The 20,000-nt window shown below is 40.3% G+C and overlaps 1 protein-coding gene across 3 annotated transcripts in view; it reads right to left on the minus strand.

The window, feature by feature from the left end:
• The window catches only part of LOC137982081 (death-associated protein kinase dapk-1-like), a 23,773-nt gene that overhangs the window by 2,558 nt on the left and 1,215 nt on the right, over nucleotides 1-20,000 (minus strand). Inside the window, exons 3-12 of one of the 3 annotated variants that reach the window (XM_068829125.1) lie at nucleotides 18,177-18,284; nucleotides 16,923-17,021; nucleotides 14,730-14,828; nucleotides 13,179-13,277; nucleotides 12,360-12,470; nucleotides 8,309-8,371; nucleotides 7,253-7,888; nucleotides 5,677-5,862; nucleotides 4,056-5,031; nucleotides 1-1,953 (exon numbers count right to left, since the gene is read on the minus strand). The exon at nucleotides 1-1,953 is cut by the window's left edge and continues 2,558 nt beyond it. In XM_068829125.1, coding sequence (XP_068685226.1) covers nucleotides 1,157-1,953; nucleotides 4,056-5,031; nucleotides 5,677-5,862; nucleotides 7,253-7,888; nucleotides 8,309-8,371; nucleotides 12,360-12,470; nucleotides 13,179-13,277; nucleotides 14,730-14,828; nucleotides 16,923-17,021; nucleotides 18,177-18,284 — 3,174 coding nt within the window. In that variant the 3' untranslated portion in view covers nucleotides 1-1,156. The remainder of the gene's footprint in view (nucleotides 1,954-4,055; nucleotides 5,032-5,676; nucleotides 5,863-7,252; nucleotides 7,889-8,308; nucleotides 8,372-12,359; nucleotides 12,471-13,178; nucleotides 13,278-14,729; nucleotides 14,829-16,922; nucleotides 17,022-18,176; nucleotides 18,285-20,000) is intronic. The other 2 variants (XM_068829127.1, XM_068829126.1) reach the window with 2 other exon arrangements.

Here is a 20,000-nt window from a genome sequence, read left to right on the forward strand (position 1 = left end):
TCCCACACGTCGTTGGGTGCCCCCGTTTATTTGCAACATATTCGAACGAAAAACTAGATGTTACGTTTCCATACCGGAACACCAATTTCTCCCGAAAACAAACAGAAAATTAACGAAACTCTTTAAAGTAAGCCAACATTAGACGGCTCGTCGTGTGGACACCAAATTTTAACACACTTTTTTGAACTCCAGTGCGATTCGTTGTCATCCTTATCCCAAAAATCCCACTGGTCGTTTTTTTCTCTATCTTTAGATACAGTATTTGCCATCAATAAATAGTTCATATGCTTTAAGGAAAGTATAAAGTACTTATTAAACTTTCATTTGACCTTCGATGAGGAGGTTCTTGCAGCCCTGAATCGCTTTAGAAACTAAGATATCTCGTAAATATATAAATATGCGCTTGGATTACAAAGCGCTTGGATTACAATGCAACAATATTGGTATGTTCAGTCCGCTTTCCACTCAAGACTGTGTCTGCAAGGGGCTCAATCGCAACGCATACAACATCTGCCTTGACAAATAAATACATAAATATACAGATACACTTACATTTATATCGCATTAGATGCTTTAGAAGCGATTATTATCGCGGAGTATTTCTTCAAGTTTTGCTCCATGTTACAACAATATTGACCAACGATGTTGCAACGTTAAGCAGAGAACTTACACCGAATCTTGCACATGTCAACAATGTCGGTCCATTTCAGCTGTATCCCACAAACTTCTCCTTGTTTTCGGTCAGATCAAGTCAACTCAAATCATGTCTTATTATGTAAAAGATCAGGAGCCCATTACCCGGAGCCTCCATCTTCCATATTAACCCTCCCAGACAACCTTTTCCCGTATCTTTCTTTTTTTAGAAGCACTTCGCAGGGGGGCTTTAGTAGGTGTTTTCACAATATCTAATCATAAGAGACCGATGGTCAGCCATGTATTGCGTCATATACGTATGTGACGTATGTGAACCACTTCACGTGTGTTCTCTGTTACATCCGTCACATACTTCAAATAGAGTAGTTCTAAAAATAGAAAGATACGGGAAAGGGTTGACTCAAGCATACAATACAGATGGGAGCTCCGGGTAATGGGCTTCCGAAAAGATACATAAAAGGAAACGTCAGAGGTTATCCCTATCAAGGTCAAGCCTCTCAGTTCACTTTTTCCTGGAGTGTTCCACGAAATCCTTCAAATCTGCTCGATGCGCGTTTTCAAACGCTTCTGCGAGTGCTTCCAAGATGGACTCCTCACAATTCTTGCATCCTAACCTACAACGGCTTTTAGATAACCAATCTTCCAGCATACGACTGGCCTGAACACGAAGAAGGCTCGTCTCCTCAAACTGACAAAGTTCAGTAGTTCCGAAACCAAGTTCACGAGCAACAGGTCTCCAACTGAGACTCAACCTTGAAGACAGCTCTGTGAGCTCACTTTTAAAGGGAAAACTGGCTTTTTCGTGTGGTTCACCAGTTTCTGCGGTAGAAAGCGACAAGTCTTTTCTAGACTCATCGTCGTCAGCAGACGAAACTTGGACGGAAACTGACTCATCGTTGGCTGCAGACGAAACTTGGACGGAAACTGACACCAAATCGTCGACTGCGTCCGTTGCGCTGGCGGGCGATTCTTTTTCACCATTGCACGATTTTGGGCCTCGTGTTTCCTGTTGAGGAAGGATTGATACACAGTGCTGGCATCCTTGGCAAGGATCAAAGAGACGCCGAGATCGAGGCTGCAGAACAAGTTGATCTGATAAACTCCTCTGATATTCTTCACGAGAGAGCGCTGCTAAATCCTCGTCCACGCTGAAGAGGCATCTACGCACAATGGCAGCCGCATCAACTTGGTTCATTCGCTTAAAAGCTTCGCTTAGTTCTGTCCCTCTAAGATCAGTGTGAGCAGCGCAACTGGATAAAAAATTATCAGTCTCGCTGCTTGAAATTACATTGGTGAAACCTGTAAAAGTGAAAAACATAAAATTTAGCTCTTTGCCGATAGCTCGATTTAGAGACATTAAAATTGAACCCTGCGGACGCGAGGCTCCGGAAAGTGCAAAGCAAAAACACTAGTTTGTAGTACGTTTTTGCTCATTTCGAGAAGCGTTTTCGAAAAGTACTGAAAATGTTTGGATAACCTAATGTCGTCGTACCTCGCGCTCGTTTCTCAAAAGTCCCGGAACCTTTGTGCTTCTTAAAACATAACTAAAGAACGTATAAGCACGAAAGACGACAATGGCTACGAAAACACTAAGAAACAACAAATTTACTGAAGAAAAACAACGGCTCTACAAGCCCCGCACGTGTGTTTTACGTTTTGGAACATTTCCTCACTGTTCTGGTCATGCCAGCAACTCCATAATCAAATTTGAGGTTATCTGGAAGACATGAGCACCCGACGATACATCGTTAATTTTCTCTCCAACCACACCAACCGTTCATTCCAGTTTTATTCCTAGAAAGGTCATACACACTTCCATGCCAAATGACTTGAAATAACCAAGAAATGATTTTGGGAGGCCCGAACCAGTTTCAACAATTCCAAGTGACGCTCTTATTAGAAGGATCGGCACCAAAACGTTGTATCAGGTATTCGCAATATTGTGGTAACAAATGAAACGCGAATTATTGCTGAACAAGATACAGTCATTATTGTGACGTAATATGTTACCGTAGCACGGGCAAGCCCTGCAAAAACACCCTTTACTTTGTCTTTAGCCGCTTAAATCTCAAAAACGAACTCGGTGACCCCTATTTATTTTCTCAAAAGTAATCAGAAGGACATGATGAAACTTTCTGCAAAGTTTTAAAAAGTTCTGTCACGTGGATTTAGAGCCACCTTAACTTTGTGAGCGGTAGCTCTGGATCCTCTCGACAGAATTTTTTTAAGCTTTGCCGAAAGTTTCATTGTGGCCTTTTAATCACTTTTCAGCAATAAAAAAGGGGGGTCACCGAATTCGTTTTTGAGATATGAGCAACTAAATCCAAAATGTAGGATGTTTTTGTTGGGCTTTCCCGTTGCCAAGGTAACTTATTACATCACAATAATGATCACATCTTGTTTCCAGTGTTTCATATGGTAACATAACATTGCTGTTACGTGATACAGTGTTGTAGCGTTATTCGATCTAAACAGAGAGTCTTCGAAGTGTTGAAACCCTTTCGAGCTTTAAAAATAACAGGAAGCTATATTTTTGTATAACGTTTTCGTCGCCGCTGTCATCCTCCTTGCTTAAGGCCCTGTCCACACGTATCTGGAAATTTTTACATCCGCATTTTTTTCCGAATTAAAAAAATACCCGCGTCCACACGTAGCGTACTCCAATCGTTTTTCGAATCGTTTTCACTGTCCGCACGTACCATGATAAACTCTAGTGCCCAGTGCTTTTGAAAAAGATTTTGCTTGTTGATCATGCGCAAAATCGTACGTTGCCGCCATTGTCTCTGTTTCGTTAACGAGTTGCTCGCGAGTCTTTCAAGGTCGATACGCCATGTTGATTTATCTCACCCGGAAGAGACTGGATTCGACAGTGTTAAGTCAGGGTATTCAAAAGTAAATTTGCGGATACGACCATCCACACGAATCCGAATTCACAACGTGTTCAAAAATTTCCACTCTGGATACCGCATTCGGAAATTTCCGGATATGGTTACCGAATTCGTCGGATACGTGTGGACGCAAGCAGTATTCGAAAAGAAAGTTTGCGGATACAAAAATTTCTGGATTCGTGTGGACGGGGCCTAAGTTCCAAAAGCTTCTTTGCACGCATTGGCCACGTGTGTTTTACCCTTACACACATTTCTTTGCCGTTCTCTGCAAACTAACAAGTAACATTTCAAATTTAAACCCCTTTAAGACACCCTCAACTTGTGAAGACAAATATTTTTCATATTCTCTCCTTCCTAAAGTGTTAGTCGCTTTCATATCGCGGATTTCCATTTAGAGATGGCGTTCTTGTTGCTTGCGTTTCCATGGTCACTACTTTAACACCCTAGAGACGGGAAAACACCAGCACGAACATCATCTGGAACAGTAAGTTGACGGAATAACAAAGAGCTCACCTGAAAGTTCCATGTCGTCGTTTTCCATAGGAAAAGGTCCAATTCCTAGATTTTCTGACAAGGAAGTCAGATTAGATGTGCCGTCAGAGTCCAGAAGCTGAGCGAGGACTTTTCGATGTCTCAGTGTCATGTGGCTGATGTGGTCAAGTGGACTAACGTGACGACGGATTCCACAGCACTTGACGTCCACTGCAGACTCATTTATAGCACAGTTTTCAAGGACAATTCTTGCATTTGGCCCTTTGTCTTCCAGGGCTTTATCCACCTCATTCAGAGCATAGCCCTCGAAACGCTTCTGTCGGAGCATCTTAACACTCATGGCTTTGTGTATAAACTCCACTCCTCCTGCCACATCGTCCAACAATTCGTTTCTAAGGTCTTCGATAAATTTCATCGTATCATAGCAACGCTCTTCGTTGCCCTTTGGCGCCCACACACATATATTCACAGCTTTGAGACACGAGGACAAGGTGATAAGAATCTCCACAGTGTCATCCGCAATCTTGATGCCGCCGAACCAAACTGGACTCCTGTGTCCAAACCGCCTCAACATTCGTATTTGGAACTTCGGAAAGAAGCTGTGTGGAATCATGTCAATCGGGTTTTTGCACTCCAGAATGCGTCCCACAGCACAGAGCTCTCCACCGCTTTCACCGAACTGTGGCCAGACGTCATCAAGATTGGAGCGATTCTGTTCCAAGTGGCTTGGGAAGAGGTAGTTGTCACAAAGTAGTTTTTGCTCGTCCCAGGGAATGCACACTTCAAAGCGTACAAAGAGTTCAATGAGCTGCTCCAGAGGGCATTCAGGAAAGCTCACCTCAAGGTCGGCCTTTGACACCATTCCACTGGCTGTATCAAAACGGAGTGAACGGGGGAAGTTGGTTGGTGCCAAGGCAATTCCAAAGATATGAGATGTGAGCCAATTAACATCCAGAACAACCTTGTCCCGAAGTTCAGGTGAATTATCACTCACAATCTGTCAAGAAAGATAAGGTGCGTAACAGTCTCGATTTTAATACTCCGTTCACACCTTAAGCAATCAAAACTCCCGTTCCTTAGTATTGTAGTTGGTTGTCCTGCAGCTTCGAGTGGACGGAAAAGACTGACAAGGGGCAATTTGCTAACAACTAGGATTCGGTGTTATGTTGTATTCTTCTTAAAGAGGCCATGTCAAGTTAGGAGAAATGTTTAAATAATAACGAGTTGAAACTCGAAAATGGTAATGTGGAATTCCTTTACTGATAAAATTATCCGTTACATCACAAACAAGATGATTCTGAGCAAAAAAGGCCTTTTAATTTAGCTTTATCCAGGCGATTTGCCATAAACTTGAAAAAGGTCGGGCCGACGTTTTTTCAAGTTACCCAAATGCAATCCGTTTCAATCTTGTCCATTTGTGTCCATCCATGCTTCTCTTTGCTTTTGCTGTATTTTAATTGTATTTCTTTTATGTTGTTCAACAGTTTTAAGTGGTTATTGCAATGTTTCATTCTGCTTTTTGGGCATTTTGGGAGCAATGAAATGACATCATTTTGCGTGACATAGCCTCTTTAAAGACTTTTACAATCTATCCTTCTAGTATGTTTTTGTATTGCTAGAGTCAAAGTTTCGTTTAAGTTACCTCTGCTATTTCATTCAAATAAAACGCCACATTTCTTACTCCTTCTTCATCAGCCGTTACGTTCACTTGTTTGGTTTCTTGGACAAACGCTTTCCAAGATATTACAGGAAATGATGCCTTTTTCTTCGCCAGAGAGCGAATCCGAGGCAACAATTGAGCGCATAATCGAGGAACTCGCTCTGAATTCTAAAAAGATAAGTGAGGAATATTGCAAATTACCATCAACATTCTTTGGTTGAAGATTTTATTTGAACATGCATTGATACCAAAACTAGCGCATTATTTCTAAACTATGTTAACTAAACACTAAGCGACCAAAGTTGCAAGTCTTGATTTAAAAGCGATACCTGTTTATTTTAAATCGAATTTTCCAATTTAATTAATAGTCCGCCATTACTAATTTTAAGTTCTTGAGAGAGCTGGGCCGAGGAAAAAATGACGTCAAAGACTCACTAGTTTAAGAATGCAACGCGTGTTTACGCCGCAGAATTAATATGCAGCACGGGAGTTTTGGCCTTTCAGACTTTTACACTTTCGTTTTGCATATAATTATGATAAGGTGCAAATACACCCTGCCCTTTTAAGCGAGTGAGTTAATGACGTCACTTTTCCCTAGATCCAACCCTCTGAGTTTTGAACGTGAGTAATGGAGAACCGTGAAATCCAAAACTTTCAAAATCTGAAGAAAAAAAGGAAGTGATTTTTTTATCACCGGGGCACAGGTACGGAACGAGTATTTTAACCAATGATGTTATTGCTTTGTGACGTTGTCGTTGCCGTTGCCGTCGTCATTTCTGATACTTTCTGATAGATTTGTGCGCCGATCAACTCGAAACTTCAACATCCCCTTTGCCCGGGCATTTGAACTTTTCAAGATTGGATCGTTCAAATTCCCGTCCCCTCGGGCCAAAATGGTGTTCAAATGCCCTACCCTATCGTTGGATTTGTTTGTCATACCCTACTAAAGAACAGTCGTTGTCGGCTCCTGCCGTCTTTAATAAAGACCTTTCTTTTAAGCCAATCGCTCACAAATGCTACATCTCTTCCTTTAAACTCTTCCACCTCGTCCAAACACGTGTTTTAGAGATGTTAGCGACTTCGGCGCCCGAAAAAAAAAATTCATTTGAAACCTGACCTGACACTTCCGGTTCAATTTTTCCCACTCCACGCAGGCAAAGGTCAAATTCCTCACTCCCCGTTTGCCCGGGGGAGAGGAAGGGGGGAGGGGGGGAGGGGGGAGAAGTTGAAGCTTCGATTTGATTGGCGCATTGGGAGGTGTGGATCAGCGCATGACTGAAAGCGACCACAGTAGAGAATAAGAACGATCTAAGTCGCGTTTAGTACCACGACAGTTTATGAGATTAGAAGGAGCCCTTCTATAAAAGGCATCAACCTGTTCCTTTCCGCAATAATTGCGCACTCAAACAGCAAGGAAAACTAACCATATACTTCTTGTACGAATCTTCAAGCAAACAGGCATTTTAAATTCAAGAGGGGATTTTAAAAAGTATCGAACCTAGAAAGGAAAGGAGAAGATTGAGCGCTTTCTTGAGGCTTGAAACAAAATGGTATTTACCTTGATTATCTTATCACGCAGTTCTTTGAGACATGTGCGAAGTGCACTAAACTCCTTTCTGCTTGGGTTGGTGCAGTCTAGCACCATTACTCTGGGATAAAAGTTCAAGTAGGCTTGGAAACACTCCAGAGCTCTTCTAAAGTAGGCATTGGCACGATGCATTGGATCACTGGCCATTTTATCAGCATGAGTTGCGATCAATACCACCTCTGGGCGATAACGGAGCACGCCGTATTTTGTCTCCCTCGCTTTCAGACACCCCAAGTGGTGAAACAGGTCATTCTCGACTTCTTTGTCCTCTTTGCTCAAATCAAACAAGACCAAAGAAATCGATGTCCTCTTACCAATGAAGTACTCATTACTTGTAAAGGCCCACGAATGCCCTGCCATGTCCATCTTACGAAAAACGCCTACTCCAGGCACATTTATAATGCCAATCTCAATCCCAGCGGTCCTCGAGGCTATGTCGTCACTTGTATCAACGTGGTCTTGATTGCGCACGCGCTCAAAGGTAGACTGCTGGAGTTTTCCAATTAGAGTTGTCTTCCCTGCTTTGACAGCACCACAGACGTTTAATGTAACGTAGGAAGGAGGGTCTGAGCCATCTTTGAGAAGAGAATGAAGCACCTTGTAACTCTAAAGGACAAACAAGGGTAGTCTCAATATCCTATTTTGTAAAAAATGAGCTTTACAACAAATGATTATTAATTTTGGCCACGATTTATGGGATATCTACAAGCTCCAGCACTCGGCAAGTCCCCTTTGACTTAATTTATGGTTGTTTTTCCTTAACTGGCCTCATACGCAATAAGCCTTTATAGATATCACTGCCAAGCCAGTCACATTTTGCTGGAGAATTTAGACTAAACCACAACGCCAAGAACTCAATCGCACTAAGGTGCCAGATTGCAGAAAACCACCTTGCATCTCATTTGCAACTCAATAAAAAACAAAAGAGCACATTGTACCATGCCTCCTTCCTTTTATTTCTACAATCTCGCACCTCAATCTCAATCTTTGCCCTGCCCAAAACAACAAACTACGGAGAGTTTTTACCTTGATCAGCTTGACAATCTTCTGATGTTTGTTCATTTGAGCCCACTTCTCAGCATCCCACACCTAAACACCAGCAAATCGATCAGCCACTAATAATGTAATTTAAGTATTTCCCTATTTAGCAATAAACAACCAATCCCTTTGACTCGGTTCACATGAATTTACTCTATGCATGATTGATAATCCAAGATTCACCTTATTCCAAAATGGCTGCCATTTTAGTATTCTTTTGTTTGATTACAAATGAGCCCTTTTGGCCTCGTTCGAGTTTAAATATTCTTTGAATTTTACGTTTGAAAGCAAGGTCAAGAGGGCCAATTTGCAAGCAAACAAAAGAATACTAAAATGGCGGCCATTTTGGAATAAAGTGTATGACTGGCAATCGAAAGTTGTAGCTTAGAAGGCAAAATCAAGGCAAAACTTATGAAAGGTAGACTGTCCATTAACGCTTTTTCATTGTTTGCTCAAAACTTCCCAGAATTCATACATGCAGGTTAATTGACAAATGATATCCATGTGATAGGGTACCACTTGTTTTAGGGTGCATCTGTGTTCAGTAATTCAAAAACTATTTAATAAATTATTCATGAACCTGACAGCCTAACAAATGCTGAGCTTTAAACCCGATAAAACACTCCTCATAAGAATTCTTTATAATTTTATAAAGAATGGTAAGGAGGTCCAGCTTGGTTTTCTTGTGTGCTAATAATTTATCTTCCCTCACAATTTTTGCACCTTTTCGTTTTTTAACAGCTAGTACTTTAAAACGAAATATAGCATAAGTAATTTCTTAGAAATCAATTTTGCTGTGAAAATAAGCAACGAAAAAATCATGACTTTTCAACCCCTCTGAGGTCATTTTCAAGTGCGCATGAAAGTCTTAGCATAAACATGTAGAAGCTAGTTAAAATATGTAAGAAGGTATAAAAAATATTGAGAACAATGGTACAATGAAATAACGTTCAACTATCCTGAACAAGAAATCTAAAATACAAAGTACAAAATAATTTAAAGTAAGTAAGAAATTGCTCACAATAAAACAATGAATTCAACTGTTCCAAACAAATAATCATATTCAAAGTACTTGAAATGACTGCTTTCTGCATCTTTTCCAATACCACTCTTCCTTTCTTTCCCATCAGCTCCCTCATCACTTGATCCAGTTCTTTAGACCAGCCCCTGAGGACGTCCACTATGATGTTACATTGTTCTACAGCATATCCTGAGTACTGCTTTTTAAGTTCCCATTGCAAGGGTGCATATTTGGCAGTTTTTCTCTTGATCTTTTCGTTCATGGTTCTCTGTCCAGGGACAACTCATTTCTAGCATAATAAACTTCTTCTCTTCATGGTTAATAATTCGAGCATCAATACGATTTGCTTTCAATTCTCTGCTCTCTCCAAACACTGGAACATCCCAAAAAGCCTCCACCTTTCCATTTTTGTACTTGGGTTTCTGTTGAACAGGAGAATACCATGGTGGGATCTTATCTACGAGCTCCAGATCTTTAAGCATTTCAAAAAACACAATCTTTAAGGCTGCGTTATGTCGCCACTGGTGCTTACTCTGGGCAAAAGCAGGACACTCAGAGAGCACATGTTGGACTGTTTCGAGGCTGTTCGAGGTTTCTTCCCATGGTATACCCGTGTAGGTAGAAGCTGCTCATATAGTTCGACCATTCCGGCAATAGTGTGTGAAGGGCAAGAAGTCCAGTGTCTCAACCACGCAAAACAATCCTTGACTCTGATGTCGTCATCATCTCATCCTTGTGTAGTCAGCTTTCCATGCCACTTCTCTTCTCTTATTGTTTCCTTTAACTGTCCTACCTTAGTCTCCTTTAAAAAGTCTCCCATATTTGCATGATGAACATTCGTACCATTCTCCGTGCACACAGAGGGTTCTGGGTATTCCAAATTAAGAGCCAATTCCTGCTCCTCAGCAAATCGTTCAAGGCATCCTTCAAAAGAGAGATGTTACCCGACTTTACAGCATGCTCTTCGAATCTCCTCACTGTTTTCATTTTTGGGTCTGCATTCGAGTATAACTTCACAGCACTTTTGATCTTTATATCTTTGTATACTGACTCCACTGATCAGAGTCCCCTTCCCCCATACTCCCTTGGAAGGTATAAGAGTGCTGTGGAGCTACATGTAGCTGGGTGTTTCCCTCCGTTGTTTACAATGACCTTGTGAGCCTCTCTGTCAATCTTTCTGAGGTCAGTGATAGCCCAGTGCTGCGACCACATCTGGTAGGTCAACGCTGATAAAGCAAATTGGTGTCAATTGATACAATGACACAGTTGTAGTCCGATAGCGGACTGGACCAGATCACTGACATTCGTCGTAAGAATGTATTTGCTGCGTTGTTCAAGGCTAAGTTGTCTTCCTATTTGACTGTTTCGAGTATCCCCAGAAACTTGTACTGTTCATCTTCTTTCAAGTTCTTCAGAACTGTCGATTCATCTACCTTGACATCATCTGCATCATAGACTTAAGTTCCTCTCTTGACACTGACTGTCGAACATTTCTTAGGATTCTCATGCAGTCCCATATCTTTCATTGCGCAAACCACTGATCTCAGCACAGTGTCCATTTTACTCCCAGTTGAAGCAAACACCTTTAGGTCGTCTATATACAGTAGGTGTGTATCCCTATCATCTATCAGCTAGGATAACTTCTAACCTTCTGTCGATTTCATCAACCATGCCACAGGATTTAAACAGAGAGTGAAGAGTTAGGGGCAAAGAGCGTCACCTTGAGGGAGTCCTCTGTTAAATCTAATCAATATTATGATGCCTGATTGTTGATACCCCTGCTTTGTTCTTACAACAATTTGTGTGTTCCAACATGAGGTCAAGCAGGTCCAATTCCGCTTTAGCAATAGATAGCTCTTTCTTGATTGTTCCAGCTTTGCCCTCATATTCCTCTTTTCTCTTTTGCTGCTTGTCTTGGGTGCTCTTTTGTTGGCTATTTGGAGGTTTTTTCCACCCTTTGCATGACAAGAATGCTGTCACCACAGAGTAGATGATACAATTCGCTATCCACAAATATTCAAAGGGCTTTTCTTCTGGAGATAACATGTTCTGCTTCATTAACTAATCTATGACTCCATTGATGTCATTAAGGTCCTTCTTTGTTGTCTTTTCTTTCATTCTGGTGTCGATTTCTCTATTTTTGAAATCACCTAGATCCTCTTTCACTGATGCGAGGATCTCTATTGTTTTCTCCTTCAATTCGCATACCTCATTGTTCATTGAGCTCTCACCTCCCAATGGGTCTTCCTTCTTTTCAAATAGCAATGACGGTGGATTATGCAAATTCACCTCAGTTTCTTCAGGAATATTCATTATTTCAGAAATGGCTTCGCAACGTTACTAAGTTCTTAATCTCTTCTCACTTTAACACCCTCCGATATTGTCTCCGTAATGTTTCCCAGTGTCTTTTCCAACCTAGCTGCCTGATCTCTAAGGTTCTGGCTTGTTAGGACCAAAGTGTCATAGCCCTTCTTGTTCCAAAACTCTTTCATTAAAAGCATATAATCTTTTTTCCTCCCCTTTTTCCAGACGGGGTGGATCTTCCAAATTTACCAGTTCCTTCGCCTTCGCCTTCGCCTTCGCCTTCTTCTTCTTCTTCTTCTTCTTCTTCTTATTATTATTATTATTAGAACTATTATTATGATGACATTGTTTTCTCATGAAGAAAAGAACGAAATCAAAGCACGTCAGACTGTTGACAAGCAGAACATTAGTCACTCACCACTAAACACTACCACTGCAATTCCGAGTGACTCTACCAAATCCTTGTTAATTTTGATTAAGTTAACATCATTCACCATAATGCTAGTAGTCTATTAATTTTATTTTCACTGAAAAGCAAACAATGAAGAAGTTATTATACATGCAATGTTTTATTATTATTATTATTATTATTATTATTATTATTATTGTTATTATCATTATCATTATCATTATTAAAGTATTTTGACCAGGAGTTTTAGAAATTAACAAGAGAGTAGTTACACACTGATAATTAATTTGACAGATCAGTGTTACCTTGTCACCAAGAGTGGAGACAAGGGAAACATCAGCTCCAGCTTCAAGCAGAATGAGGCAAGGCTTCAAGTGACCAGCTTGTGCGGCACGACTCAGGGCAGTAAAGCCATACTACGTAAGGACAAGAAAGCAAAAATTTGTAGCATTAAAAGGACATAGTTTTTGAGTACATGGAGCATGACACTGTTAGCTCTTTGACCTCTAAAGGATGCCCTGCTGACAAATAAAATCATCTGGCTTTAGGTGTAAGAATAATGTAGAAGAAAGAGCAGTTTTTTTTGTACTGTGGGAAGATCCTGACAATGACAACATTGGTAGTAATGGAGAGAATTAAGAGGTGGTCGTGTTGGTAATGATGGTGCTGGCCATGATGATAACGATGATAACGACCTCAAAGTCAAAGTGGATGATGATGGCGATTGTTACCGCAATGATTAAAGATTATAATAATTATTGAGATGATAATAAGGAGGTTGATGATGATGCTAAAAATGACTGACTGACTGACTGCAAATACAACCTCGTATATTTGGGAGTTGACAGGTATTGTGAGGGCTGATCAGTATGTGTACATGGCCATAGTATCTGTGTTGTAATGCATCCTCCCGACCCTCCTTATAAGTTGTGTGAAAGATATCAGCATGTGTAGAATAAAGTGAGCACATAGAGTGAAGACTACCGAGTGTGGTTAAATCCGCTTAATTCATCTGAATCCTTTTTAAATCTGGAGGTTACTGTGGCCATCCCCAAACTCTGAGACTGTTACTGCAGTAAAGTTGATTAAAGTCTTGATATTACGTATAAGCCATCAAGACTCACAGTATCTTGACAATTCACATCTGCTCCAGCATCTAACAAGGCTTTGCAGGTGTCAGTATGTCCCTTGCCTGCAGCCCACATCAGTGCTGTCTCCCCATCCTGAACAAAACAAAATACCACATGAAACTAACCTAATGCACTAAAAATTAATACCTTCTCAGTATCATTTTCAGTTTTCATAGACACTGTACACATAAAATCAGACTAAAGCTCTTAGTGATCTTTCCTGTGGCTCACTGAATTTCTGATAGAAAGGTAGTGAAATAACAAGATATTCCCATCACACACATTTAAAATTGAAAACTTTTTAAAACCAGCTGGAAAAATACCGGTAACTTATTATTATTTTTCATTTTGCAACTTAATTAATTAATACACCTCATTCCAAAATGGCCATCATTTTAGTATTCTTTTGTTTCCATGCAAATTGGCCCTTATGGCCTCGCTTTCAAAAGTAAAATTCAATCGAATATTTAACCTTGAACGAGGCCATAAGGGCCAATTTGCATGGAAACAAAAGAATACTACAATGGCAGCCATTTTGGAATAAGGTGTATTGCTTCAACTTGAATTTTTCCTCTCAGATGCCTGAGATAGATTTAATATGCCTTTTTTAGACATAATCACATTAACGTCCACCTGAACGTCCTAGTTTGTGACCTTTTCAATCTGGTTGCTCAAAGCGTGGTTAGCGCTAACCATGCTTCAAGCAACCTGGGCCAGTAATTGTTAACCCATTGACTCATACAATGGGTTAACAACCTCTACATTTACTAATAATTAAAAAAAATGTCCACACTGAGAGAGCATGGTAATTAATTAGCCGCATCAAATGAACAGACACTCTTTTTCATGTTTCTTGTAGATGGCAAAGTCTGGTCTTATATAACTTACGTCTTTTATCTGTCTGCATATCAAAGTCTTCCCTACTAGCAAACGTCTCTTTTCTTTTGCATTCGCTAGCTGGGCTGACGAGTACAGGAAAAGAGAACTCTGCCATGGGTCACAACTCACTGTGTTGAGCTTGTGTGGCAGTCACCCGGTACTTATAAGCGACCAAATCCTCACGTGATACTTTCAGGTTTTGTGGGCTCACTTCACAACAGCAGATTTACTGTAAAGGCATACGTGGGACATAGCTGGCTTAAGTCACAGTCAGCACTCATATTATGGGGCATGCGGCTTGAAGACTGCCGTCCAAAGTTGTGGACGGCAGTTGAATCAAAGTGAGTATTTCCCATATTTGTCAGCCCAGCAAACGCAAAAAAAAAAGCCACCTCTGCTAGCACGGAAATCAAAGCCTAAAAGTAACTTGTGTTTGCCCTCTCCATCAAGAACAATTTGTGGTGATGTTCATCCCACTTCTCAATGGTTTTGTATCACTACGGTACCTGGTGATCAGTGGGGCTAATAGCAATAATGATAATCATGATGATGATGATGACGACGATGATCGTGATAATAATAGTGAACATCATCATTATCATTTGCTCGCAAAATAATATTTGAGTTTATACTGATATGGCAATAATGAGTATTTATTGAACTTGCCTTGGTTTGGTTGTTCACATTAGCGCCTTTGGATAAAAGCAACTTGCAAGTTTCTGTGTGTCCATATCTTGCTGCTAAAGTCAAAGCGGTGTAATTACTCTAAATGTAAGAGAGATCAGAGGTATGTGTACTATGAGGAGTCTGAACATGAAAAGCAAGCAGAAACCAGTATATCATTCTTATTAACAGTGTAACTATGTAGGTGGTCCAAACAACATTTAGGTTTACATTCTCTTTTAATACTGGCCTTGATTGGTCAAAAGGTGGATAATACTATCCACCGGACAAATCACTATATATACAGTGGATAAACACTAGAAAAACCAATATTATTGATTTATCCAGTGGATATACAGGCAGCTTAGACTCAGAGGGTAAAAAGAATTTGCATAGGAATCTCGATAACAAACTGAAACAGATATTTACACGCAAAACTTCTCAATAAAAAAGCCACATTAATTTTTATTGTTGTGTTGACTTTCTCGCTTCTTGTGTGGTTATTTGCCTAATTGAATGTGCTTTAATTGACTTCTCAACTTCCTGGGTTGTCACTCATACACAAATAAAGGAAAGGCTGGAAAGTAATTTCTAGCTTACCTCACATCTCGCTGATAAAATCACACTTTTTTGGCATCAGTCACGCTCAAACTCCAGCGGTGGCCACGCGGATAAATTTACTTCTCTTTGACCAAGTTTAAAGGTCCAAGAAATATCCATTGCTGAGAAACAGTGATCCCTAACTAAGTATTCAGTGTTCAAAATCCTTCGAAGCTCGCTTGCAACAAATTTGGACACAGCTGGTCGACCATTCACTTGAGCCTAGATATGGTGAGAAGAAATCAGTGAATGATTGACCAGCCTTGTCCAAATTTGTGGTAAGCGAATGTTTGAATATTTATCGCTGTTTCTCAGCAATGGATATTTCTTGGACCTTTAGACTTGGTCAAAGAGAAGTAAATTTATCCGTGTGGCCACCGCCGGAGTTTGAGCGTGACTGATGCCAAAAAAGGGTGATTTTATGGGCGAGATGTGAGGTAATCTAGAAATTACTTTCCAGCCTTTCCCTTATTTGTGTGCGACTGACAACCCAGGAAGTTGAGAAGTCGCTTAAATTGCATTCAGCCAGGAAAATAACCACACAAGAATTGAGAAAGACAGCACGATGATAAAGTACAGCTTTTTTATTGTCAGAGAACTTTTGCGTGTGAATATCTTTTTCAGTTTGTTATCGATCCTCATAATATTTTACCGTCTGAGTCTGGGCTACCTGTAGTGGATAGTGCTATCACCCTTCGAACAATTGAGGCCTGATCTCCGGTAACATGATTATGTATGTTACAAATAAAAATAATAATGTCTAGGTGGGCCTAAAGCTGAACCAGGCTCTGAAAATTACCTAAACCAAGCTGTAAAGTAATGTTTAAAAAACGAGCAGCAGTGTTTTATCGAGGTTTAAAAACACGAGGCGTAGCCGAGTGTTTTTAGACCCGATAAAACACGGCTTCAAAAACATTCCACAAAGAGCGTGTCCCTCTAGATTCAAAACAATGGTTTAAATTGTGAGAGGTGAATATTAGCATACAAGAAAAACAAGCTATGCCTTATTAGTATTCTTTATACAAAGAATACTAACGAGGAGTGTTTTATCAGGATATAAAGCTCATACACGTGACGTTTTATCGATGTTTTGATAGGCTGTTAGGCTCACGAATTATTCAAGAGTTTTTGAATGTGTCAGAACTTAAAGCTGCATTAAGTCCTCCAGCTACAGGTTGAGGTTGTCCTCCATTAAAGTCCGACTAGTTCAATTTCACACCTGCACAGTAAACAGTGGTCTGCCTCCTACCATGGGATCCTTAGGGATTATTGTATTTATTTAAGCTCTTAATTTATGCATCACTGTGAATATAAACAACGAGCAGGTACAAAAGTTGGATCGAATCAACTTGGATTGCTTACTTCAGATCGGGCAAAAAACAGTTTTTGCAAACTGAAATTATTCTTTGTTTGCCCCGATTTCACCAAGGTTAGCTTAAAGATTTTATCCTTTTTTTGAAGTCGATCTGAGGTGAGCATATCCGAAATGATTTGGTCTGACTTTTTTACCTGCCTTAACATAAACAACTTTAATATGCTTCTTCACTTGCATCAGGCTTTTCTTTCTTTATCATTCCCCAAGAACATCACTTTTACCTGAGTGAAGGCATCAACTTCAGCTCCATGACCCAAATATAAACGACACACACTTGTCTTTCCAGATTTGGCTGCTTGCATGAGCACAGTCCTAAACCACTAAGCCAACAAGGGGAAAAAATTAGACTGCGAAAGCAGGCTTAGCTAAGGTTTTCTGAACTAAGAGTCGTACTGTTACAATAGAAATGTTCAGTTGAAATTATCCCTTGAGACATCATTATGAATATATTTGTTGCTTTTCCTAACTACAATGTGTATGTGGAGTTGGGGGGAGGGGAGGGGAGGGGAGGGGTGGGAAGAGGTTCATAGCTCCATGTAGGTAATGGGTCTTCCAAGATTAAGTGAAGTCAAAATACCTTTCAGTTTTTTTATTAATGAAACAATTATTTTGTTAACCCAATGACTCCTTGGAGTGAGTTAGGTTTTCCTCATGAAGTGGGGAAGAAGGGGGGGGGGGAGGGTGGGTGGGGAAGAAGGAGTCAATGGGTTACAAGAAGTGTACAAACCTTGCATAAATTCCAGGTGGGTCAAGGTTCTATGCAAAAAGAATTTGCAAATCTTTCATTGAAAAAGTTGCTTGAATAAACTTTTCAGAAGGCTATTTGAGATTTACATAATTATACAATATTTACACAAGAAGAACAGTTTGTCACCAAATCATGATTACCTGAAGATGGATTTTGAATGTTTTGTCATGCAAGTGTTTTGCATCACTAAATTATTGGAACTTGAGTTCAGTTGAATAGGGTGGGTCAAGGTTGGATACGGAGGGAGATGGAACAAGAGATTAAGAACTTTCCCAGAGTATTTGATGCCTTTGTACAGTGCATGTATGTGAACCCCTAAGAGAATACAGCCAAATGTACATTTGTATTGTTGCCCAAAAAATGAAACTAATCCCTATGCTCACTCATGTAAGGAAGTTATGCACCTCTCTGGATGTGAGAAAAGTCTACATTGTTGTAGGTAAAAGACAGAACTTAAATTTCAATGTAAGCTCTAGTCTCGATTGACCAGCCGTTTTGTGCACCTGCGTTTCTCTGCAAACACCATGGCTGGGTCACTGGTCCAGCCAATTATATTTTCCACCACAAAGAAAGTCACCTGCCTACCAAATACAAAATACAATTGCAACAGGTGCTACGTCACAGACCAGTGACCCAGCCGTTGTTAACCATACTTCCAAAATGGCTGGAAATCAAATCCATGTAAGCTCTAGCTTACTCAGTGAGAAAGTAGCCCTCCAATACTCACTAATTTTTCCCCTTCTCTCCAGTTGACATCTGCACCCATTTCTATGAATTTCCTACACATCTCCAGATCTCCTCTTTCGCCGGCATAGAAGAGTTTTTCACCCAAATTCTGTTGAAATTATCACATTTAAAAGTGATCTGAGATAGACAGATACTACAAGATTTGAGATAGATGGATACAACATGTTTCACGTCAAGCTGTACCTTTCGATCTCAAAACGACTTGCTGCCAGGTGAAGTTAGGTGATTATTGAGATGAAGATTATGAGCATTCATCAAGCAGCAACTTTGAGGGCCAAATTCAATCACAGAACTTTGTTTGCGTCTGTGTTGAAATTGTAAATGAATCTGTGGTATTACACACCTTTTTGTAACATATAATATTTTACTCCGACCGAAACTGCCTCTTACCTTGGTTGCTCACTTTTTCGCTAGATTTTGTCTTCCTCGATTGACTTGATAAGTAATCATCAAGAGATCGCTTTTTTCGTTGACCATCCATTTTTGATTCGTAACAATTGGTGTCATGCTTCCTGACGGTCACGCATTTACATTTCGCAACTTAGCTGTCAACACCACTGAAAGTTTTTGCACGGTACTTTCTATACAGGTTGCCAGTTGTTTCCTTCTTCCATCAAATTAGAGAAACACAAGAGAATGATCACCAAAATAAGCCTCAGAGTTAAAAAAAATAATATTTCTTTCGATAGCAAATTTCAATATTACAAAATTTCTGGTGCACAAAGTAGTTGGCACAAAATGGTCCTTCAGCCGGCGGGTTTCCACCACCTGCCGTCTTCTAATGACAGCCCTGAAATGATATTGCCTAACATTTAGAAGTGGTAAAAAGTCAAGGTCTTTCAGACGGTTTTGCCAATATTCTGTAATTTGTCATTTTCCTAACTATTAGCTCTGACAGAGTTTAAACAATACAGGGTATTTGATACAATCTGTACGTGGTTTGAACTGAGCCAATTTTTAAAAAATTTACGGAAGGGAAACATGAGAAGATTAGCAGTTGATTGTACAGATTTGGATTTTCAGAAAAACACGCTCGGTTCAGGCTTAACACACAAGTCCTTTCATGAAGCGCCCATTTGCGCTGTGCTTTACGTGGTGAGAGAAAGAGAGGGAGGGAGAAAGGCTCTGAGGGACAAATGACCAAGACGGTGAATTTCCTCCTTCTTTATCTTTTAAGTTAGCCACAGCCAAACCCACTAATCCAAACACTGACTGCGTGGATTTACTACTGATTGCAGACGTCCATGGACAAGGGCTTTTTTCCAGCCCACTTCACGGGCCGTTGATTTCAGTCTGTGGGTTAAAAAATTCTGATCACGTGATAACTTTTTTTTGTGGCTCTGTGGCTCCGAAAATACTGATCTCGTGACGCTATTTTCTGTTGCTCTCCCCAAAGAGAACAACATGAAACGACGTTGACCGCGAGTAAAACCGGCCGAAGTTATTACAGCTAACCCAGGAACAGCGTTTTCCGAGGAAATAAGAGGCAGGTGGAAACTTTTCTTCTTCAGGTTTTTCCTTTTCTTGGCCGAGGGAAAAACAAAGGACTAGCGCCACATGGTCAGAAGCGACTAGAGACAGCGTGTCACCCAAGCCAAAGTCAACGGAGCAAAACGTTTCAATGCATGCAAAATTGACAATTTGTGGGTTTGTAGCACTGATATACACTGTTTCAGCCTACACACTTGTTCAAGAATGGTTAGCCTGAATTTCAGCCGCGTCCTCCGCTCGCTAGGCGGCTGAAATTCAGGCTAAAGAATGGTTAGCTTTTATAAAATGTTTGTTTTTCGTCATTTTTTTTTAA

The sequence above is a fragment of the Montipora foliosa genome, chromosome 13, assembly GCF_036669935.1.
Source record: "Montipora foliosa isolate CH-2021 chromosome 13, ASM3666993v2, whole genome shotgun sequence".
Classification (NCBI taxonomy): Eukaryota; Metazoa; Cnidaria; class Anthozoa; order Scleractinia; family Acroporidae; genus Montipora; species Montipora foliosa.